The sequence below is a fragment of the Paramormyrops kingsleyae genome, chromosome 1 (genome assembly GCF_048594095.1).
Source record: "Paramormyrops kingsleyae isolate MSU_618 chromosome 1, PKINGS_0.4, whole genome shotgun sequence".
Lineage (NCBI taxonomy): Eukaryota > Metazoa > Chordata > Actinopteri > Osteoglossiformes > Mormyridae > Paramormyrops > Paramormyrops kingsleyae.
Window position 1 is genome coordinate 21,690,953 of NC_132797.1, and position 23,557 is coordinate 21,714,509.

The following is a 23,557-nucleotide window of genomic DNA, read 5'->3' on the forward strand; positions in this document are numbered from 1 at the left end:
TCATAATCCTCACAGGGATCTATTGTATCATTATTTATTTGAGAACTGGTTTTAACTGGAATGGAGGAAATGAGAAGAACTCAGGAGAGAATTAAGAATTCTTCTGAAACAAATAATGTGTTTCTGGTTCTGTTTTCGTTTGTGTGATCACAGCAAAGAAAGACCAGAGCTGCGGATGAATTACACCATATCTATACTTCAAATATGTAAACATATTTTATAAGCATGTCATTCTTAGCCTGTAAGAATGGCCCTAGTCATCACTTTAATAACTTTAATGCTTAAACAGTATTATGGCTACTCCACCATAATACATTTTGACATATATCAAATAAATCATTTACCCAGAGAGCAACATTATCTGAAGTGTCAACTGTATTGAATTACACAGCAAGCTTTCTCACAAATATCTCATTCAATTTACACAATCAACGTGATATCTCCAGAATGAACCGACAATAAACTGTGGTGTGCTCATTGAAAAGAACTGGGCACATATCTTAAAACAATGTAATCTTAGTCAAAAGTCAGTTTATTAAGGTTTACTTTGTAGTTCTTGCATTCTTGAATTTGCTGTACCAGTGTATACATTTCCATTAGGTCACGTATGTGGTCAAAACAACATGATTCAAAAATACAACATTTTTAAATGGAATTAGTAGAATGGAAGTGAATGGACAGATAATTGGTGCATCTACGTATAATCTACACAGCTGACCAAACAAGAAAAAACTTGAATTCATTCAACCATTCATTCATCCATTCTTCTATTCATTCATTCATTCATCTTCTATATCACTTTTCCTGTACAGGGTCGGGGGGGCCTGGAGCCTATCCCTGAAACAACGGGCACATGACAGGGAATAACCCAGAATGGGGCACCAACCCAACACAAGGCACACACACACTAATCACACACACCTTCCGGAATTTATTATTTGTTGAATCCATTATATTATAAACAGAAAAGGGAATATGTACAGTGTGCCACAATGTGAGTGCATCCATTCCTTTGCTGAACAGGAAACAAGCTGTGCTGTGACACAGAGTTCGATTTGGGTGGTGGTGGAGGTGTGGCAGGGAAAGCAAAGGGAGGGGGAGGAGGCGTTGTGCTGATTCAGCGCAGGAGGGCGATGGAGGTGAGGAACGCCAGCAGGGCCGGGGGGAGGCGCTGTTCCGTGCGCCAGCTGCTGTTGCACAGCTCCCCTTTGCAGCATTTCATGTTTATGCCCAACAACGGGCCCATGTGAATTGTAACGTCCCTGGATGGACAGAGGCTCTCAGACACGCATCCCTTGATGTGGTGTGATAACTTGAAAATATTTGCTTAAACAATAAGAGAAATGTAATTTCTGTTAGAAACAGAATTTGATTTTTATGCCAGAGCTGAATAAAATGCATCTTTTACGTAAAACTCTGCTTGTGCAATACAGAAATGAGTGTGTTTATGGTTTTATTATTTATATTGTTCTTTTGCATTCACTGTATGATGTCCTGGAGTGACTAGAATGGCACCTATAAATAAAATGTATTATTATTTATTATTATTTTAGGTAGCTGCCCACAAAAATATAAATACAGCCCAGAACAGTATAATAGATTTTAGCTGTGCTATTCATTGGACCCTAAACTGTATTACATGTTAGAAACATATTAATATTACATATACAACAATACGCAGAAGTATTCGGCAGTCAACAAATGTGGAGTGATTTATGTTCAAGTGATATGACATTTCAAAGCCTAAAGTCCTAAACTAATTCCTAAAGTCACCCCAGTATTTGCAGGAACCATCCATTATACCCACATATCTTTTGACTGGACCATTATCATACCATGTTTGGCTAATCAATGCATTATCACATTATTTAATTAAGATAACTAATTATGTCAGCTGGTGGCGACATATAAGAAATACATGGAGTGGAATTTTTACCTGTAGCTGACATGCAAAAATGTTCATTTTCCAGACAGTCAACAGAATTTGTGCACACATCATCTAAACAAGCAAAACACTTCAGTCCATTCAGGGAGTGGGTACTGATAGATACTGCAATAAAGAAGAGATACACAAAGTGTTTGTACAACATTTGAGCCACAAAAGTAGTGATGTTAAGTCTACTAAGGAGGAGCGTGTGTATGTGTGTGATGTTCCCTCCCATTATCTTACTCTTGCTGGAGTGACTTATTTGAGGAACTTCCAGTTAAAGTGTTTGGTCCCCAATTCTGACTACATGTAAGATGGACGCTGTTTGTGGCAGATGTAGTTCCTCATAATTACCGTTGTGGTCTTCACCATTGCATAGGTCACTGTCGCAACACTCGGGGTGGTAAGCAAAACCTCCAGTACCAAAGCTTACAGAACCAGAGGAACATTGACTAGGTTCCATGCAGGCCTTTGAGTGCATCAATCTATGAAGTGTACCTCCCTTATCTAGAAAGAACGGAAAAAAAAAACATTTTGACAAATGTGAAAACATACCTTTGTATTTTCACTTTATTGTATGTTTTCTTTCATTATAGTACAGTCTAAAAATACTGTAAATAACCAATAATTCTCTCTCTCCCAATAAGTACAATATAGAAAACAATAGCTGTATATAATTCAGATCTGTTCATATATACCATACACTTAAAAAAATGATATAATTCAAGTTTTCACAAAACCCCCTTACTCTCAAAGTAGTTTGCACGTCCACATCTGTAATCTGAAGATGGGCATGATTTTTCAGTTCCATTGCATGATTCCTCACCTGTACATTCATAGCACCTGAGTGTATATGCTAAAAGACAACATATTAATATATAAGTAATATTCATGGTCATGAAATGATTTGATGCTGAAATTCACTGACAACAAGGATAATGCTTTTCAGCCAATTAACATATCTGTTGAGAAGTAATCAATGAAAATAACTCTAAGACCAACGTTTTTAAAATTTTAATTTTTGTTGAGTGAACCTATTTACACCTGCTTTCTTTTCACTGCTGCTCAGAGATAGCTAATTTCCAGAATGATGAATAAGCCCCTACTGATAACATATATCTATAATTATATATTGTGCTACTTGCTCAGTTTTGCGTAATTATGAATGCAAATGCCACAGTACCTTCAGAGAAAAGCACACAAGCCAGGATCAGCTGAACCAGACATTTCATCTTGACCAGTCAACTTTGGTAATGGCCGAAGCAGCTGACTGCAGTTTCTGATATTGTATGATAGCAGGTCCTTCTTCTGGAGCTGGAGATATTACACTGGTACTACTACAGTAACTAACTGTCGGTGCAGGGGCAGGTTTGTGATTTTCTTCCACTTGGTGTTTCCGGTGAAGCCTGCTGAAGGGCGTTACTGTTTGCATGTTTGCTGTTTCCTCTGTAACCCAAACGTTCTACAGAGGACTAACTTAACTCTCTATGGTGCACATTATGATTACATAGTAAATGAATGCAGAGATGAGTATAAGAATATTTCATCAAACTTTACATCAATAATCTATAACAAAAAAAAGTATCAAAATCCTGTTAAAGACACGAGAGAGAGTTACATTACAGTGTGTCATCCTCTTGGGAACATTCGTTATAAGGTTGTTTTGGAATTTTGGTTCTTGCTAAAAACAACATTATGAGCATCCCTTGTGAAAAAATAGTGCACTAAAGTGTATTAACAGTGTGCTTTGATCACTAGAAGTGTAATAAAAATGCATTCTCTTTACACACATTTGTTTTAATACACTAACATTATACTACTGTGTACTTTTAGAAAATATTTTTTGCATTTAAACATAATTAAGTACACTGAAGCACACTTCAATAAAAGTACAGTATGTCTGTAATCAAATACACTTTAGTACATTTTTAGGGATATAACACACTTAATAGACTTCTGAAAGTTTATTTTTTGTGCTACGTATATTTTTTAAGTAAATACTTTAGTGCACTATGTTTTTCAGAAGGGATACCTTACATATAATGCGATAGATTATAAATGAATGAAACATAGTGTTATAGAATAAAATCAAACAATGACATTGTATTCATCCCTGTGAGGAATCTGGGTAGTTTTCTCATATTACATATACACACCTGTCACAAGATACATACTGTACACCTGAGAGCAGGTTTTGGTGTCAGACCACAGGTCAGCCAGCATCCAGCACCGTGGAGCAACTGGGGTTAAGGGTCTTGCTCAAGGGCTCAAAGGTGACTTCACTCTGCCAGTCATTGGTTTGGTAATACAGTTTCCACTGTGTCTTATACTGGTAATACCTGTCTCTGCACTCTCACCCTCATTCTCCTTACAAGCAGTTCATTGTCTTCCTCGCCACTAAATTGGAATGCAACCTTTCTTTCATCAGTTATTTCTGCCACTTTCTTTGCTCATTCTCTAAATGGAAGAATAATATGCATATAAGCTTATGCTTACAGTAAAACACTGCAAGTAAAATAAAAACACACACATTGTTTGAAGCTGTAGCATTACACCACAACTGTGCATTGAATAACAGTCACAGGACCCTGCCTGAAGGATAGCAGAGGCATTGCAATTTTCATTAGTTTTTGTTTGTATTTGTTTGTAGATTTTCAGTTCACTTTTTGTTAGTCCTGTTTTGCATTGGTAGAACATTAATTGCATTGGATTAGGTAATTGGGTCTAGTCTGTGTGATTTTGCTCTGAGCTAGTGGTAGTTAGCTATTAATCTTATTTAAACAGCATTAAGCATTATGTGCTGCTTAATCATCATCCAGTTTTGCATGCTGGCATTTTGTTTTGGGTCCTCAGTTCATGATGGTTGGCATCTTCTCTTGAGTCTCTGGTCCTGGTTAGCTGATGTCATGCTCTTGGGTTCATGGTCCTGATTAATGGAACTTCTATAGTTGGTGCACATGGGAATTGGTGCTTAGTTTTTAGGTTTGTTGACCATATTACCGGTGTCCAGTCACACTGCCTTTGTTTTGGTTCCCCTTCACTCTCGTCTGCTTTTAAAATTTTTAATCCTGAAGCCAACCATCCTGTTTCATGGTTTATCTAATTAGGTAATCCTAATATAAATAATTGTTTGACATAAAAAACACTATTGCGTGATAAATCAGGTGGTAAGACATGGTATTAAGAGCAGTAACAAGGAAATTAAAGATCGATAGATAGATAGATAGATAGATAGATAGATAGATAGATAGATAGATAGATAGATAGATAGATAAACCAATACTATTACAGCAGCTGATTTGTTGTACAAAAAACTGTTTGCAAGAAAGCAGTTGAGACTGAATGTTCTCTGATGGCAGTAAAATTCCAGCAAATTCCAGGCTACCAAATGCATTTCAGGCCACCTGAGCAAAATACATCAGATCCGTATGTAACAGATACACAGGTGCAACATCTGTGTGAACCCAGATGCAGGTCAGCTAAATACATACTTCTAACCAGAATTGACCTCACCACTGCATTAGTTCCTTATTGGTTAAAAATTACAGCAGGATTTTTCAGTGTAAGCATCAGTCTGTCTAAAACTGGGAATAATCTAGCTCCCCTGTCATATTACAGGATGGGTTATTGATGGCGTGCCTGTGTCAATCTGTCAATAGAGGAACTGAAGGCGATACAGACAATGAAAAGACTTTTGGGGGTGTTCTTTCACTTCCAACTACCTGGGCCCATCCCATTACTTCATGTATTCATAATTTTATATAATAATTAAATATCTATTTTGGCATATTTGGTCCCATTGAGTTTGGAAACACAGAATGCAGGGCAGGGGACACCCTGGATGGGATGCAAGTGTGCACCAATTTAGCTGCTGCATATCGAGGACAAAGCATTTTATACTCTTGACATTTTGTCATAGAGTGACACCAAATCCCGCTGACATGTAACATTTGGAAAAGGTCAGTCTGCTCGTCATATCTTTCTTCATGCTGTCACTTGTCATGAGTCATCAGTTTTCGTCTGTTATGTCATTTTTTTGTTAAAGTTAGCTGTCTTCTCCTTTGATTGTTATCATTTCCATTGTGTTTAGCTAAGATGACTGGTGCAAAAACCTGGTATGCATAATGTTCACCCCCCCCCCCCCAACAGAAAAATGTGTCATTCGGTAAAACATATCAAGGGAACACACTCCTTAAAATATACCGTGGGGATGTGGGGGACCCTAAAGCCCAGGGTCAAAATTTAATCCTAGTTCAACCCTGCGTATTACAGGTAACACTTTATAGGTATATTTAATGTCAAAATCATGGTCAGAAACTTTAATCATTAAATCATTAAAGAGGAAATCACATACTTTTGTTTCAAATTTATGAATTTCTGCAAGGAGGTCAGTTTGCACACTGGAAAAGAGCATCTAATAAAGTTAATGTAAAGATTTTGGTAATAGAGGCCATTATTATTTACATGTGAGTATTGCATAACAAAAGGTAGATGCTTATTTAATGTTTTACTTTTAGTGCTTTGAGGTTGTGGTTAGTTATCAGTGCTGGCTTTTCACTGTACGGGTTTTTGAAAGGAAATTCTTAAAACCTTATAAAAAATGGAGTCTGTCTAAGTGCCACTTGACATTCGTACCTATATGATGGTGTGACATCAATCTTTGGAAAACAGCATCCAGTTGTTCAAGAGAACAATCATTTAAAAACAGGCAATTTAAGAATTTAAGTTTCATGGCATTCTCCAGATCATTAGGAGTCCAAAAATAAAGAAGACTATCGCACATGACAGGGACCAGGATGACATCCCCGCTTTAACTCCAAAGAGACCCTCCCCACTTTACATAGAGGAAATGGCTCCATGCTGAAAGCTGATTGGCTCCCAAAGTACTCCCTCCCCTGTCCCTCGATTATTAAAAACATATCATATCATTGGCTAAAGGTTGGTCCCTTTGTATGAATTACGGCCCTTCTTTAGCCCAACTCACCCCATGTCAATCTTCCATTATTTATGTTTCTAATTTTAAAACCTGTGTCTGTTTCTTTTGAAGGACGTTTATCAAAACATCTTGACTGAGGAAAGCCCCATCCATTTTCTGTACGCCCTTGTCCTACACAGGATTACGGGGGTCTGGAGGCTATCCCAAACGCTACAGACACAAGGCAGGGAATACCCCAGAATGGGACACCCACCCATCACAGGGGACACTCACACACGTCTATGGGCATTTTGAAACTCCCTTTAATCAGAACATGTTTTTGGACTGTGGGGGGGGAAACCTGGAAAAAACCTCACCACTGTTGCAGACCAAACCCAGGTCCTACAAGTGTGAGGTGACAGTGCTAATCACTGCACACTGTGCCGCATCACTGAGCACTGTTTGATTCTTTTTAATAGGTTGGACTCATGTACTATATTGTTTAGGCAGGTTAAACAGGACTACAAAGTATAACTGGACTACAAGTGCATTACATCACTACATTACTGCATCACTGCATGGGGAGGGGGCAGTTGACCTTGGACCCTCAGAATGTTTTTTCTCCCTACTTTTTTTGTGTCCTCTCCTCCATTGTCATCTGGCTTTCTTTTATTTCTTTGTCTTTCCATTTCCTAGTGTTTGTATTATTCCTTTATGATGTTGCACTGTATCACAACACAGCCATGTAAAGTGGGGACACTCTTTTGTGAAAGGCGCTATATCACAATTGAATTGAATTACACCAGTAAATCCTTTTGGTATTTAATCACAGGTCCCGATCCTCAGCCTGAGGCACTGTTGTTGTGTAATTTAGTTTGTTTTTTTTTTTGCTTTTTTAGTTTCCATTATGTAATGTTGGTTAGAAGTGAAGTCAAAGATTGATATGTTACTGTGACTCACCTGCTGCCTAAAACCACGTGTGGGTTTTTAGAATTAATTAACACCCTTCTGATTTGAAGTGAGAACTGTACTGCATTACATAATAAGCTTTCTCACAAATATCTTATCCAATTTACAAGTAATGGCCACATGAATCTTCCTGAAGCATTGAAGTTTTCCAGCTAGTTGTGTTGAAAAGTGGTTCATTTCTCAAAGCTTTAGATACCCACTAGAGTCACCTGCTGGTCAGAAGAGCTTAGAGGAGGACATGGTGCAACACAGAGGCCTGTGGTTCGTCAAACCGGTGTTACTGCAACTGACATTGTAATATCAATTCAATATTTTTGTGTTCTGTTTAATTTTGTTTAGTTTTCTTTAGGTGGTCCTATACCATTTAGTTGTGCTTCTTAAACAAGTGAGGTAAGGACATAATAAATATTATGCTTTTTTGTCAAACTACTTAGAATTTCATAGTTAAATCATAATATTTCAGTTGTGAGTTAGGACTCCAATGTCTTGTCTTCTATTAAGACAATGGATCTATTAATAATAATGCTAGTGAGTATAGAATGAAGCAATATGCTTGTGAGACCAGACAGAAATACCTGGAATGCAGAATAATAAATGTGATAATAAAATAAATAAATAAAAGTAAACCGATTAATGAGGTCAAAGGTAAAAATTGCGACTGGGTATCAGTATGAATAACATTTCAGGATTACAATTGCCGGTTACAATTCCTTTTATGAGATGAATATTACATAGGAAATTGCCGCCATGTCAGCGACAATCTTGTTTTTGTAGCTGGCTTCACAAGAAGCACACGCTATCACAATCGCACACAATCACAGTTATTACTCAGCACAATCTGAGGCTTTTCTTTGCCCAAATAAGCAAATATTGTACTTGGGCGAAGCAGCCGAAAAACTTTCCATGTGCCATAATATTTATTAGCAACTTCATGAAAGGAACAGCACAAAGTTGTTTAAAACAGAACTGGCAACAACGAACAGAATCCAGTTTTACTGTATTGTCCCTAAATGAGGCTGCAGACATTATTGATATCATGACTCAGTCAATACAATGCATGTTTTGGCAGAGAACTCCTACATGAAAAATACACTTTACATGAGACACAAATACTTAGTAGTAAGTATGATTATTCATCGTGATTGAATAATGGTGAACAAACATAAGAACAGTACAGTGATACCTCGGTATACGTCCACTTTGAAATAAGTCCAACATGGTTTACGTCCTGTTTGGACGCAAAAAATTTTTGCTTGGTATACGACCTTTGTTTGGAATACGACTCGTGTGCTAGAACTTGTATGGGTCAACATAAGTCACGACACCGCGTGGTACCCTTGTTTACCTCTCTCGAGGTAAGCAACGACTGCCCACGAGAGTTAGTATGCCAGTTGCTACCATTCAGTGAACAACCCGCGCCATAACTCTCTTTTCATTTATTTCATCTAATTGCTTTTGTATTTATGTATTTTAGTATTAAGCAGTGTTTAACTTATTTTACACAGTCCCATCAATGTGTAATATGCCAATAACAATAGGATTTTTTTTCATGGGAATGGATTAATCATTTTTACTTTATTTCTTAATAAAAATTTGTTTGGTATACATCCTGTTTGGTATAAGTCCAAGGATCTGGAATGAATTAAGAATGTATACCGAGGTACCACTGTATATCACTTTTGTTATTCATTACTTAAGTAGTTCTTTCAGTAGTTCACAAAGGTTTTCAGAATTAACAGATATATTAACAAATACAGTAACTATTTCAGAGAAAACATGTGTCACGATTCATTAATGATGATTGAACATGAGATCAGTATATAACTAAGACTTAGTCTGTGCTTAATTAATATGTAAGTACTGTAATAGCATAATACTACATTATTTGTGCCCCCTCAAATAAAATGTTACCAAAATGCCTTCCACAGATGCCTGCAAACTTCAAACTCTACACAATACAACCCACAATGGGGGTGGATGAGGGTTTCAGTTCAGTTTATGAAGGATTTGAAACTGCCAATGAACCAATAGTCTGTCTGTGTAGGGGAGCGAAGCCTCATTTGTTGCCGATCATGTGATCTCTCTCAGAACTATACAAGCCTCAAATTGAGGCTTCACCTGAGACTGCCCTTCGTAGTCCATACATGCTTCAAAGCCTCAGCTTTATTTGTCCCATCGCTACAATTTACACAACCAACGTCATGTCTCCTGAATGAATCAACAATTAAGTGTGACGTGCAATGGAAAGAGTATGACACATTTCTTATTAAAGGAAATTAAAGGAAAAAGTCAGAGACTTTAGAAAAGTCAGTTCATTAAAGTTTATTCATTAGTTCTTTTTTTTAGCTCAGCTTTAGTATAAATTTCCATTAAGTCACATATGTGGCCAAACAACATCATGATTTAAAAATACTCCATTTCGTAATGAAATCAGTAGAATGGAAGTGAATGGATGGAAAATTAGTACATCTATCTACAATCCACACAACCGACCTAGCAAAGAAAAACCCAAATTCATTCATTCCGTCAATCATCTTTTATATCACATGTCCTTTACAGGGTCATGAGGGATTATATTATTAGCTGAATCTAAAATAGCTTAAACAGAAATAGGTAAATGTAAAATGTGTTAAAATGTGAGTGAATCCATTCCTCTAATGAACAGGAAACATGCTAAGCTCAGACACAGGGTGGGTGAGGGTGGAGGAGCAGGGAAAGCAAAGGGAGGGAGAGGAGGCATTGTGCTGATTCAGAGGAGGAGGGCGATGGAGGTGAGGAACGCCAGCAGGGCCAGGGGGAGGCGCTGTTCCGTTCGCCAGCCGCTGTTGCACAGCTCCCCTTTGCAGCATTTCATGTTTATGCCCAACAACGGGCTGATGTCAAGTCTAACGTCCCTGGATGGACAGAGGCTCTCAGTCACGCATCCCTTCATGTGGTGTGATAACCTGAAAATATTTGCTTAAACAATAAGAGAAATGTAATTTCTGTTAGAAACAGAATTTGATTTTTATGCCAGAGCTTTTACGTAAAACTCTGCTTGTGCAATACAGAAATGAGTGTGTTTATGGTTTTATTATTTATATTGTTCTTTTGCATTCACTGTATGATGTCCTGGAGTGACTAGAATGGCACCTATAAATAAAATGTATTATTATTTATTATTATTTTAGGTAGCTGCCCACAAAAATATAAATACAGCCAAGAACAGTATAATAGATTTTAGCTGTGCTATTCATTAGACCCTAAACTGTATTACATGTTAGAAACATATTAATATAACATATACAACAATACGCAGAAGTATTCGGCAGTCAACAAATGTGGAGTGATTTATGTTTAAGTGATATGACATTTCAAAGCCTAAAGTCCTAAACTAATTCCTAAAGTCACCCCAGTATTTGCAGGAACCATCCATTATACCCACATATCTTTTGACTGGACCATTATCATACCATGTTTGGCTAATCAATGCATTATCACATTATTTAATTAAGATAACTAATTATGTGAGCTGGTGGCGACATATAAGAAATACATGGAGTAGAATTTTTACCTGTAGCTGACATGCAAAAATGTTCATTTTCCAGACAGTCAACAGAATTTGTGCACACATCATTTAAACAAGCAAAACACTTCAATCCATTCAGGGAGTGGGTACTGATAGATACTGCAATAAAGAAGAGATACACAAAGTGGTTGTACAACATTTGAGCCACAAAAGTAATGATGTTAAGTCCACTAAGGAGGAGCGTGTGTATGTGTGTGATGTTCCCTCCCATTATCTTACTCTTGCTGGAGTGACTTATTTGAGGAACTTCCAGTTAAAGTGTTTGGTCCCCAATCCTGACTACATGTAAGATGGACGCTGTTTGTGGCAGATGTAGTTCCTCATAATTACCGTTGTGGTCTTCACCATTGCATAGGTCACTGTCACAACACTCGGGGTGGTAAGCAAAACCTCCAGTACCAAAGCTTACAGAACCAGAGGAACATTGACTAGGTTCCATGCAGGCCTTTGAGTGCATCAATCTATGAAATGTACCTCCCCTATCTAGAAAGAACGGAAAAAAAAAACATTTTGACAAATGTGAAAACATACCTTTGTATTTTCACTTTATTGTATGTTTTCTTTCATTATAGTACAGTCCAAAAATACTGTAAATAACCAATAATTCTCTCTCTCCCAATAAGTACACAATAGAAAACAATAGCTGTATATAATTCAGATCTGTTCATATATACCATACACTTAAAAAAATGATATAATTCAAGTTTTCACAAAACCCCCTTACTCTCAAAGTAGTTTGCACGTCCACATCTGTAATCTGAAGATGGGCAAGATTTTTCAGTCCCATTGCATGATTCCTCACCTGTACATTCATAGCACCTGAGTGTACAGTATATGCTAAAAGACAACATATTAATATATAAGTAATATTCATGGTCATGAAATGATTTGATGCTGAAATTCACTGACAACAAGGATAATGCTTTTCAGCCAATTAACATATCTGTTGAGAAGTAATCAATGAAAATAACTCTAAGACCACCGTTTTTAAAATTTTAATTTTTGTTGAGTGAACCTATTTACACCTGCTTTCTTTTCACTGCTGCTCAGAGATAGCTAATTTCCAGAATGATGAATCAGCCCCTACTGATAACAAATATCTATAATTATATATTGTGCTACTTGCTCAGTTTTGCGTAATTATGAATGCAAATGCCACAGTACCTTCAGAGAAAAGCACACAAGCCAGGATCAGCTGAACCAGACAAGCAGCTGACTGCAGTTTCTGATATTGTATGATAGCAGGTCCTTCTTCTGGAGCTGGAGATATTACACTGGTACTACTACAGTAACTAACTGTCGGTGCAGGGGAAAGTTTTTTGTTTTTTTACACTTTGTGTTTCTGGGAAATGTTTTACACCTGGAGGATGTTGCAGTTGCATGGTTCATTTACTCGGTTCCTCATTTCTAAGGGTAAGAATGTTTCAGAAAATCTTATATTAACAGTGTATGCAAATATATGGATAAAAAACATATCAAAGGACAAGATTTAGTTCTATGCACACAGTATCAGTCAAATGTTTGGACACACCTACCCAGAAAGGTTTATTTGTACTACTGTATTCTCTACATTATGAAATAATTATAAAGACATCAGAATTATAAAATAACATGCATAGAATTATGCAATGACTGAAAAATGTTATTAAAAAGAGATTAATTTGTTGGAGGGGGCAGCTCTGTGGGTTGGAACTCAGAAGGTTGCCAGTTCAAATCCCAGGGTCAGCGTAGTGATGCCACCATTAGGTCCTTGAGCAAGGCCCTTAACGCCAGTTGCTGCAGGAACTGGCTGACCCTGCTTTCTCCTCTATGGCAGTTTCATGAGGTGGCCTCCTGGGATGCTTTTCCTGACCTGAAGGACGTTCCACTTATGCTAAGCACTCATTGGCCACTTTTCCTGCATTCTTTGGTCAATTGGCAGAGTGGTGGCTCTGAGGCTTGGGCTCTGTGTCAGCAACTGGAAGATTGCTGGTTCAAATCCTGTGGGGGTGGTTCTCCAATACAGAGTTGCTACAAGAAGGGATTCTAGTGCTATTTTATTTGGGCTGGCCAAATACTTTAAACAACATATGGGCAAAATGAAATCGAACAAGGCTGCCACCTTGTTTGTTCTATGTCATGCCACAGCCCTAGAGGGCAAAGAATGTTTTTGATGCAGCAGGCCCTCATACAGAGCACAAGCAGATATTACTGCGAGTGTGTGAAGGAGATGATAGCCCTTTTAAAATGGAAGTTGGTCTCTATTAATAGCCATTTTTTGTTTAATACTTGCAGCAGCACAATTTACTTGGCACTCATGGTTACACTCTAATGAAACACACACACTCCTTGGCAAACATTTAAATGGTTACGATATTTACTACAAACAGAAATACACAAAATCACATATCAATTAACACAATTTAAAGATTGCGGTGTGGCGCAAAGCATGGCAGTAATTTCATAATTAATCCCGCTGACAAACCACATTTATGTCAGCGAATCGAGGACAGAGGGTCGGATCAGAACAAATGGAAAAGTATGCATTGGGGGCCCTGTTTGGTGATTACAGATCATATAATGTTGTACTGCTAAAACGACGTTGATTCCATCAATTTTGTATGAAGCTAAAAATGTCTTTGTACTTTATACATTATATGGACAAAAGTATTGAGAGACACCTCTTACTCATTGAATTCAGTTTTTCATTCAGACTCATTGCCACAGGTGTATAAAATCAAGCACCCAGCCTTGCAATTAGGTTTGCGAACATTTGTGAAAGAATGGGTCGTTCTGAAGAGCTCAGTGAATTCAAGAGTGGTACCATCATAGGGTGCTACCTTTACAATAAGGCAGTTTGTGAAATTCCACGGTCAACTGTAAGTGGTATTACTGCAAAGTGGAAGCGTTTAGGAACAACAGAAATTCAGCCACGAAGTGGAAGACCATGTAAAGTAACAGAGCGGGGTCGTCGAGTACTGAGGAGCACAAGGTGAAAAGTCGCCAGTGCTTTTTTGACTCAAAAACTGCAGAGTTCCAAACTTCCTCTGGCATTAACCCCAGCACACAAACTACGCTGGGAGCTTCATGGGATGGGCTTCCATGGCCAAGCAGCCGCATATCACTAACCCCAATGCCGAGCATCAGATGGAATAATGTAAAGCACACCGTGGCTGGGCTCTGGAGCAGTGGAAACGTGTTCTGTGGAGTGATGAATCACACTTCTGTCTGGCAGTCTGATGGATGTGTCTGGGTTTGGTTAATACCAGGAGAATGTCACCTGCCTGACTGCATTGTGCCAACTGTAAAGTTTTTTTTCCCGCTCCGGCAGTAGCCTGCTGTGAGGGGGTTTTTGTGGTTTTTCGACCTCCCAAGTGCAACTTCGATTTCGCTTTGTTTTTAGTTCATACTTGGTTCAGGCAGAAGTTCTTTTGGTAAGTAGTAGTAAATTTATCGGATTTAAAATTTTAAATAAAAATAATAATTAAGTTCCGTTTTAACACAAGTAATAACTTATTTTAGTGTACTCGGCACTTTATTACATTTAACGTTACGCTAATTAATCTTTAAAGTTAAATACACTATATAAATTTACTGGGCTGGGAGTACGGGGTCATAGTGAGTTAGTTAATTATGGGGCTGGCTCAGTGTTGCGTTTGCAAGATGTTTGCCCTTCTGGACGTTAGTGTCCAGTCGGACTTCATCTGCGAGTGATGTAAGCTAGTGGACTCACTCATGGTCAAGGTTCGCGACCTTGAGGAGCAACTGGCTCTCATCCAATGCAACAGTGAGTTAGAGGAGCTAGTTAATACGCCGTTTAGGGAGATGGTGTGTACGCCACTAGCGGGGAGGAGGGAGAATGAAGAGCAGAGAGCAGAGAGGTCGAGAGAGCTGGGTGACTGTAGGTCGTAGACACAGGAAAGGGCATACACACGTTACAGAGGTGGCATGACTGTGTCAAACAGGTTTCAGGTGCTTCCATGTTGGCACCAACGACATAGGCAAGGGTAGGAGGGCTGTTCTGCAGGATAAATTTATAGAAGTCGCCAATAAGCTTAGAAGCAGAACGTCCATGGTGGTATTCTCTGAAATACTCCCCGTACCACGCGCAAGTCAGGCTAAGTTAGCTGAGATAAGGAGATTAAATGCGTGGCTAAAAGGATGGTGTAGGAAAGAGGGGTTTAGGTTTATGGGGCACTGGAGGACCTTCTGGAACAGGTGGGACCTGTTCAAGCTGGATGGGTGGCATCTGAACCGGAGGGGAACCAGTGTATTGGGGAGGCGTATGTGTAGAGTAGTTGAGGAATGTTTAAACTAGGGACTGGGGTTGCAGGGAGGTTAGTTAAGTATGTAAGTGGGGGGAATCGGTAAAGACCGTATAGGTAAGAAGGGAGGTGGTGTTGCAGTATATGTAAAGGAAAACTTGCAGGCAAGGGAGCTTACTGATATAAGTAAAAGTACGGAAGCTATATGGGTAAAATTAGATGCTAAAAACTCAAATAGCCTAATTGTCGGTGTTTGTTACAGAGCACCCAATGTAGCTGCTGAGGAAAGCAGATTGTTATACAGTGATATTAGGATTATGAGCAATAAAAATTATGTGGTAGTTATGGTGATTTTAATCTACCGGGGATGCAGTGGGACATTGTTGCTGGCTCTTCTGAAAATGAACTTGACATGGTGGAATTAGTACAGGATTGTTTTTTTACTCAGTTTGTTAACACCCCTACCAGGGGAGATGCCATTCTTGATCTTGTTTTGTCTAATAACCAGGACAGGATTGGTAAATTAGACGTTTTAGAACCACTTGACAGTAGCGATCATAACATGGTTAAATTTGAGGTTAAGTTTAGTGCCCGAAGAGCAAAGTCCAAATCAAAAATATATAATGTTAGGAAGGCTAACTTTAATTGTATGAGACTAAAACTAGAAACTGTGAACTGGATGGAGTTAAATAACAAAACTGTTGAAGAGGCATGGGAATTTCTTAAAAGCACATTATTGCAAGTGCAAAAAGACTTCATACCTGTTTCCAGCAAGAGTAAATCTAGGAAATTGCAACCTAGGTGGTTTACTAGGGAAATAAAGTATAAAGTAAGGAGGAAAAGGGCTTTGTTCCAGAGATGGAAAATAACTGATGATAACAGAACAAAGCAAGAGTATCTAAGTCTACAGGCTGAGTTACAAAATGATATTAGACGAGCTAAAAGGAATGTCGAAAGGAAGATTGCATTGGAAGCTAAGGATGACGTTAAAAGTTTCTTCCAGTATTTTAACTCTAAAAGAGCTCTAAAAGCTGAAATTACTAACCTGCAGGATAGTAAGGGTCTTATAATTGAAAACGACATTGATATAGTAAATGAGTTCAATGATAGTTTTACACGGGTATTCACTGTTGAGGACACTAGTAACTTATCAGTTCTTATTACTAATCCAGCATCGTCTATAACTAATATATATATAACTGAAGCTGATGTTTTGCAAAGCCTACAGTAGCTAAGCTCAAAATAAATAAATCACAGGGCCCTGATGGCATCTTACCTATAGTGTTAAAAGAGATGAGGGATATTATTTGCCGACCCTTAACTTTACTGTTTCAAAAATCCTTATCTGAAGGTGTGGTACCTTCTGATTGGAAGCATGCCAACATAACGCCCATTTTCAAAAAAGGGGATAGAAGTAATTTGTCAAACTATAGGCCAATCAGCCTAACTTGTATAACTGGTAAAGTTATGGAGGCTATAATCAAAGAGAAAATGGTAGATTACCTGGACTCAAATAAGATTTTGAGGGATAGTCAGCATGGATTTAGGAGAGGTAGATCCTGTTTAACAAATCTGTTGGAGTTTTTTGAGGAAACTACTCAGGAAGTTGATGATAAGAAGGCCTATGATGTCATCTACTTAGATTTCCAAATGGCTTTTGATGTTGTCCCCCACAAGAGGCTCCTACTTAAACTCAAAGCGACAGGTATTTCAGGAACTGTAGCAACCTGGATTGATAACTGGTTAACAGATACATAGGAAGCAGCGAGTAGTTATAAGAGGCACAATGTCACAGTGGGCCTGCGTTCATAGTGGGGTACCGCAGGGTTCAATTTTAGGACCACTATTGTTCCTAATTTACATAAATGATATAGACACCAATATATACAGTAAACTGGTGAAATTTGCAGATGACACCAAGGTGGGTGGTGTAGCAGATACTGAACTAGCGGCTCAGCAGCTACAGGGGGATCTTGATTTAATTAGTGACTGGGCCGATACCTGGCAGATGAAATTTAACATAGACAAATGTAAGGTACTGCATGTAGGGAGCAGAAATATAAAGTAAAGGTATTTTATGGGTCCTACTGAAATAAAGGTAGCTGATTATGAGAAAGACCTTGGTGTGTATGTTGATGCTTCCATGTCCCATTCTCGCCAGTGTGGGGAAGCAATAAAAAAGGCCAATAGGATGTTGGGGTATATCTCCATGTGTGTGGAGTTTAAGTCAAGGGAGGTAATGCTAAGATTATACAATTCCTTGGTGAGACCTCACCTAGAATATTGTGTGCAGGTTTGGTCACCATATCTTAAAAAGGACATTGCGGCTTTAGAAAAGGTGCAGCGTAGGGCCACAAGAATGATTCCTGGTCTTAGAGGAAAGTCATACGAGGAAAGTTTAGTTGAGCTAAATCTGTTCAGCCTCAAGCAAAGGAGACTGAGGGGGGACATGATCCAGGTCTATAAGATTCTTACAGGTTTGGATGCTGTTCAACCAAATAGTTACTTCAGCATTAGTTCAAATACAAGAACTCGTGGCCATAGGTAGAAATTAGCGGGAGAACATTTCAAATTGGATTTAAGGAAGCACTTCTTTACACAGCGTGTAGTCAGAGTATGGAATAGTCTTCCTGATAACATAGTGCAAGCTGAATCCTTAGGTTCCTTTAAATCAGAGCTAGATAAGATTTTAACAACTCTGAGCTATTAGTTAAGTTCTCCCCAAGCGAGCTTGATGGGCCAAATGGCCTCCTCTCGTTTGTATAGTTCTTACGTTCTTATGGTGGAAGGGGGATAATAGTATGGGGTTGTTTTTCAGGGGCTGGGCCTCTTAGTTCCAGTGAAGGGAACTCTTAATGCTTCAGCATACCAAGACATTTTGGACAATTCTATGCTTCCAACTTTGTGGGAACAGTTTGGGGAAGAACCTTTTCTGTTCTACCAAGACTGTGCCCCAGTGCACAAAGCAAGGTCCATAAAGATATGGTTGGGTGAGTTTGGTGTGGAAGTACTTGACTGGTCTGTACAGAGCCCTGACCTCAACCCCATCAAACACCTTTGGGATGAACTAGAAGGGAGAACTTTCAGGCTATGAAAACACCCCTGTTCGTGAAGCTGCTCTGATTGCATTTGGTCATCATCTGTGGGAGGTTCTGGTCGCTCTAGTGTTCTTTGACCCTTCTGTTATTGATGCAGAGAAAATGTGGGGACCTGAGAATGAACTCTGGAGTGGTTCTTTGTGGTGTGAATGTGATCCAACCTCAATTCAACCCAACTTTCAGGTGTACTCCGCGAGTGTGAGCTAAACAGGTTCTATGACCAGGTGTGCTTTGCATTCTGGGATGCAAACCAGTAGCAGCAGCGAGGCAGAGGAGAAATGAAGTGAGGTCTTACTTGGTCTAGCAGCAAGGTACGTTGCCTTCTTGAAATCTTGGCAGATGACTACATCTGTCAGCTCCTAAAAATAATTAGTAGAAACTCTGAAGTTTTCAAAATGCTTAGTCAACGGCTGAAGGAGACAGGATTTAACCAGTCGACTGGACAGTGCTGTGTGAAAGTAATAAAACTGGGGCAACAATATATAAAAGTCTGAGATGTTCAACTGTGCATAGCCCAGGACACAGGATCTTCTCATAAGAATAAGCAGTTATACAGGATATGGGGAAGAGAAGAAGAAGAAAGGGGTATTTTAGCAGTATATTCGTGATATACATGGCAAGAGAGCCAAGCAGACATACACAAATAACCAATTTGCTCTCTAACCAAAAACAAATAAAGCAGAATATTGTTGAGTTGTTGACCATTGTTGCCTGTCTGTCTCTCCCTCACAAACCAAAGGCTGTTGTTATACCCTTAACGATTGATTACTGATGAGTAAAGAGGCTTCCCCCCCAGACTCAACTCCTCAGACTCATAAGTGTCTTCCCTGTGTCTCACAGCACAAAACATACTGCTGATTTATGCTATTGAGCACGCATAGTGACACAGGGATCTCTGTTGACATTTTTACAGCTCAGTTGCCGTCCATGATTGGTTTCTAGTCTTCAATGAATGTGCGAGCAGCATCCACCTATTTACAAGCCTGCAGCAAACGTAAATAACTGGAGTAAGGCTGTACTTAACTGGTAATACTAATGGTGTCTATATGCTTTTGACTTCAGTAATTCTATTTAATTTACTGTATCTGTATGTTTTTTTTTTACTGAGCATACACAATTCAAACCACAGCTTGTTCTTCTAATATGGGTGCATACTTGAGCTTGATTATAGGAACAATCCTTGATTCATCTAGGAATGGTTCAGCAGTCAGACCCAACCAATGTCCCCCATTCCTGTCGAATGGAATTTTTTTTTCCCTTAACATTGGAAGTGAAAATGTATTATCTACCAAAGGTTTGGCTACAGCACCCCAATCATGAATATTGACCCAGTGGAGCTCCCGATGAATAGTTTTGGTGAAACAGGAGAGCTGAGTTAGGAAACTGCCTGTTTCCATCCAATAGCTGAATGGTGCATTTTAAAAGCAACCCTTCGTTGTCACAACCTGTTCTGCAATCCAGTGACCTTCTGATCACATGCACAGCATGCTAACCCACTCAGCTGCACTCCAGATTCTTTACACGAAGTTAGTCCACTAAATATTGATATCAAAGATAAGGAAAAGAATTACTTTGAGCTGTGGCACAGAACATTAGTCCATTTTATTGCTCGTCCTTCCGGCTACATTTCAAAAAGTCAGTAGTCCTGAACCATCTCCCTTCAAACCCTAAGAATGAGATAAACAAACTTCAAGGAGGGGAGTAGAGCTGCCTTATAGTGAAGAGGCTGATTCTTTGTTGTTACTCCATACTTCATTTGCTTCCTGAGATGTGCCGTGTTGCTCAGTAAGCCAAAATCGGCATGTCTAAGGCTGGAGGCTTAAGTGTTAATGGATCGTGTCACAGTGTTGGTGCCATAAATACGCCAGGGCTGGCGGATGAACAGGACCAGGAAGTAGAAAATTCCCAAACCGACTTAAGAGAGAGATTTTGTGATACTCAGAAGATGGGCTTTACCTAGAGGGTCCTGACATGCTGTAGCAGCATGGGAAAGTCAAAAAATACACCATGTTTTACAAAGTTTTTCACAAAGGGAGTTAGCAATGAAGATTTGGTTTCCTAATTTATGTTCAATAAGCATAATTATTTGGGAAAATTATTGCTTTTATCCATCCATCCATCCATCCATCCATCCCATATAGAGTCGCTGTAAGGGATTCTAGTGATATTTTATTTGCGCTGGCCATATATTTCAAATGATATCTGGACAAAATGAAGTCCAACAATTAAGGCTGCCACCTTGTTTATTCTATGTTACGTCACAAGCCTAGAGGGCACAGAATGTTTTTGATGCAGCAGGCCCTCATACAGAGCGCAAACATTGCAGCGAGTGTGTGAGCCATTTTAATAAAGGAGATGACAGCCCTTTTAAAATGGAAGTTCCTCTCTTTATTAACAGCCACTGTTTAATACTAAAGCAGCACAGACAGAGAAGCCAACAATTTATATAGCAGTCATGGTTACACTCTAACGAAACACACGCACTCCTTGGCAAACATTAAATGGTTACGATATTTACTACAAACAGAAATATGAAAAAACGCATCAGTTTATGCAATTTAAGGATTTGCAAAGTGCGGCACAAATCCTTCCGGTAAGTGCATAATTAGTGCTGCCTTAGACTAGCTGCTAAAAATAGTTTTGAACCTATTACAATATGTAGACAAAATTATTGCGACACGCTCCATTGAATTCAAGTGTTTTATTCAGACTCATTGCCGCAGGTGAATAAATTTCCTGTAAATAAATTTAGATCACAGACCACGTAAAGTAACAGTGTGGGGTCTGGGGGGATAGTGCATAAAACTTGCCAACGCTCTGTTGACTCCATAGGCTGTATTTTGACCATCTAACACAAAGCGTTTAGTGCAAAGCGGAACTGGCAGTTATGGGCGTGTCCAAATCCATTTTGCTATTTTAGCGGTGAAAAAACCAGAGCTCGCCCCAGCGCAAGGCGGAAAAGGGTTGTCCTAACGCGCATAATTATCCAGAGGCGTGTTTTGGGCGTAACATGCAATAAACCAATCGGAATGGCGCGTCACCTCACCTCAAGGCACCGGCGGATGATCTGTTTCGGATTGCTATTATTAAATATAAATAAAAGTATGATCTTTGTTCAAGGAAATCACAACTTAGAGTTTTTAGTGTTTTAAAATTTTCAAATAAAAGTCAATAGGGCTGTTATTTTTTTACTCTCACAATTAAGATTACTTATCAAGCTACAGACGATGCAGCTTTTCTGCATCGATGCAGCTGATCTCTTTGCCCTTGCTGCTGCCGGCGCACACTCCTTTGTTGGCATCGGTATATGCAGGTCAACATCACACCTTCTAAAGTTCTGTGAGTTGTGTGTCCTCATTTATGTCCAATAGACATTAATCTAGCACAGCAATGTTACGCAACATACAGCATGCCATAGAGAATGCCGCAACCTTCTCATATGCGGCGCCAAGTGTCAAGCGCTAATTTTCGTGTATGGAATACATTCTGTGCCACAAAAAGCATTAATTAATGATAATTTCGAGTAATGCCTTGCTGCGTTATGTCCAACAAAGCAAAAAGACTTCACTTTCTTTAGTTCATAGAAATCAAATGGAATTTCATTTTGTGCACAGAATTGATATCAACGCTTTGCATTTCGTGGACAGAAGAAAGTAATTTGTTGTCGAAATGCATTTTGTGAATGATACACAATCATTTCGTACAATTATTTCATGGACGAAATGCATTTCTTGAATGAAAGTCACAGAATGTATTTTGTATACGAAAATGAGCGTTTGACACTTGGCGCCCCATATTCTTAGGGCTGTATTGTAATGTTCCACCTAACTTATCTAAATAGCCTATCTGAAATGCATTTTCAGCACTTCAGATGTCCTTTCAGTTACAGTACGTGCTTAATACCTGATAATTGACTCAAAAGGATTTTTTAATGATGCGGTTTGTTCTTTACTGTTCGGTTTATCTTTGTGTGTATGTGTGTCAATAACTATAGCGTTGTGCACCTGCACGTTTCTAAAGCATGCCGCTTAAGTGCTGTTTAACCATGCGCCACTGACTCTTGACATGGTTTTTGTTCGTCAAAAGCGCATTGGCTTTTCACTGTCTTAAAATAGCAACGTGCTGACAATGCGCCCAGCCACGCGTCATTTAAAAAATGCCACTCCCAAAAGAGGAAAGCAGACGCACAATCATTCACTATTTTGACAACGTGTGCACATGGTGTGAAAATGAGCAATGCGCTGGTACGAAACCAGCAAAACCACTTTCAGTTGTATTTTGTGCAGGTGGAAAACAGAGCCCAATAACTGCTGAGTTCAAAACTTAATTCTTCTAGCATTAACCCCAGCACAAAAAGTGCTGGGAGCTTCATAGAATGGGCATCCATGGCTGAGCATGTAGGTGTAGGTGTAATGGCCTGGTGTCCCAATGCTTTCCTCCATATAGTGTACTTTGGGTTGTTTTTTAAGCACATGTTGACAAACTCCCCTTGATTCCATTCTGGAGCAGTAGAAGTCAGCAGAACAGTGAGACAGCTGTAGGAGTGATGTGGTGTCAGGCAGGAACCTACTGTTTGTCTGCAAAATGCCAAGTCACACTCCTGAATATATACTATCGGCCACAATGTCCTCTGTGCTAGACCTTGTAACTTTTATGCAATTTTTATATGTTTGAGAAGGAGAGATGTTGTCATAGAATCCAGCTTTGTCAGAGAATACAATATGAGCTTGGGAGCAAATATTTTGACAACAGGAGTCTAAACAGATTTCCATATGTGGCATAAAATTTATGCTTAACACTTAACATCTCCAATATAAATGATTGTTTTTCTCTTAG

General features: G+C 39.0%; 2 protein-coding genes and 1 long non-coding RNA gene across 5 annotated transcripts in view; 1 reads left to right on the forward strand and 2 right to left on the reverse strand.

Moving 5' to 3' along the window:
• rnf220b (ring finger protein 220b) overlaps positions 1-23,557 on the forward strand; it is a 106,582-nt gene that overhangs the window by 45,202 nt on the left and 37,823 nt on the right. The gene's annotated exons all lie outside the window — the stretch shown is intronic.
• LOC140578659 (phospholipase A2 inhibitor and Ly6/PLAUR domain-containing protein-like) lies at positions 512-3,284 on the reverse strand. 2 transcript variants are annotated; one of them, XM_072700360.1, is made up of 5 exons: positions 3,111-3,284; positions 2,676-2,783; positions 2,282-2,434; positions 1,937-2,050; positions 512-1,326 (listed from the first exon to the last, which is right to left on the reverse strand). In XM_072700360.1, the coding sequence occupies exons 1-5, from the start codon at positions 3,157-3,159 to the stop codon at positions 1,118-1,120; spliced, it is 633 nt and encodes a 210-aa protein (XP_072556461.1). In that variant the 5' UTR covers positions 3,160-3,284; the 3' UTR covers positions 512-1,117. The 2 variants fall into 2 exon arrangements, 1 of the variants encoding a protein (XP_072556461.1); XR_011982931.1 differs by lacking the exon at positions 512-1,326 and adding an exon at positions 1,351-1,515.
• Positions 10,118-12,692, reverse strand: LOC140578660 (uncharacterized). The gene is made up of 5 exons (XR_011982932.1): positions 12,544-12,692; positions 12,104-12,216; positions 11,710-11,862; positions 11,365-11,478; positions 10,118-10,769 (listed from the first exon to the last, which is right to left on the reverse strand). It is a non-coding gene; the product is annotated as an uncharacterized lncRNA (long non-coding RNA).

What these genes read in the sequence shown, in the direction of transcription:
- LOC140578659 (XM_072700360.1), bottom strand. Translation starts at nt 3,159, where the DNA reads ATGAAATGTCTGGTTCAGCTGATCCTGGCTTGTGTGCTTTTCTCTGAA. An exon ending in TTGTGTGCTTTTCTCTGAAG is followed by an intron (nt 2,784 to 3,110) that starts GTACTGTGGCAT and finishes GTTGTCTTTTAG; the next exon opens with CATATACACTCAGGTGCTAT. An exon ending in CAATGGTGAAGACCACAACG is followed by an intron (nt 2,051 to 2,281) that starts GTAATTATGAGG and finishes TCTTTATTGCAG; the next exon opens with TATCTATCAGTACCCACTCC.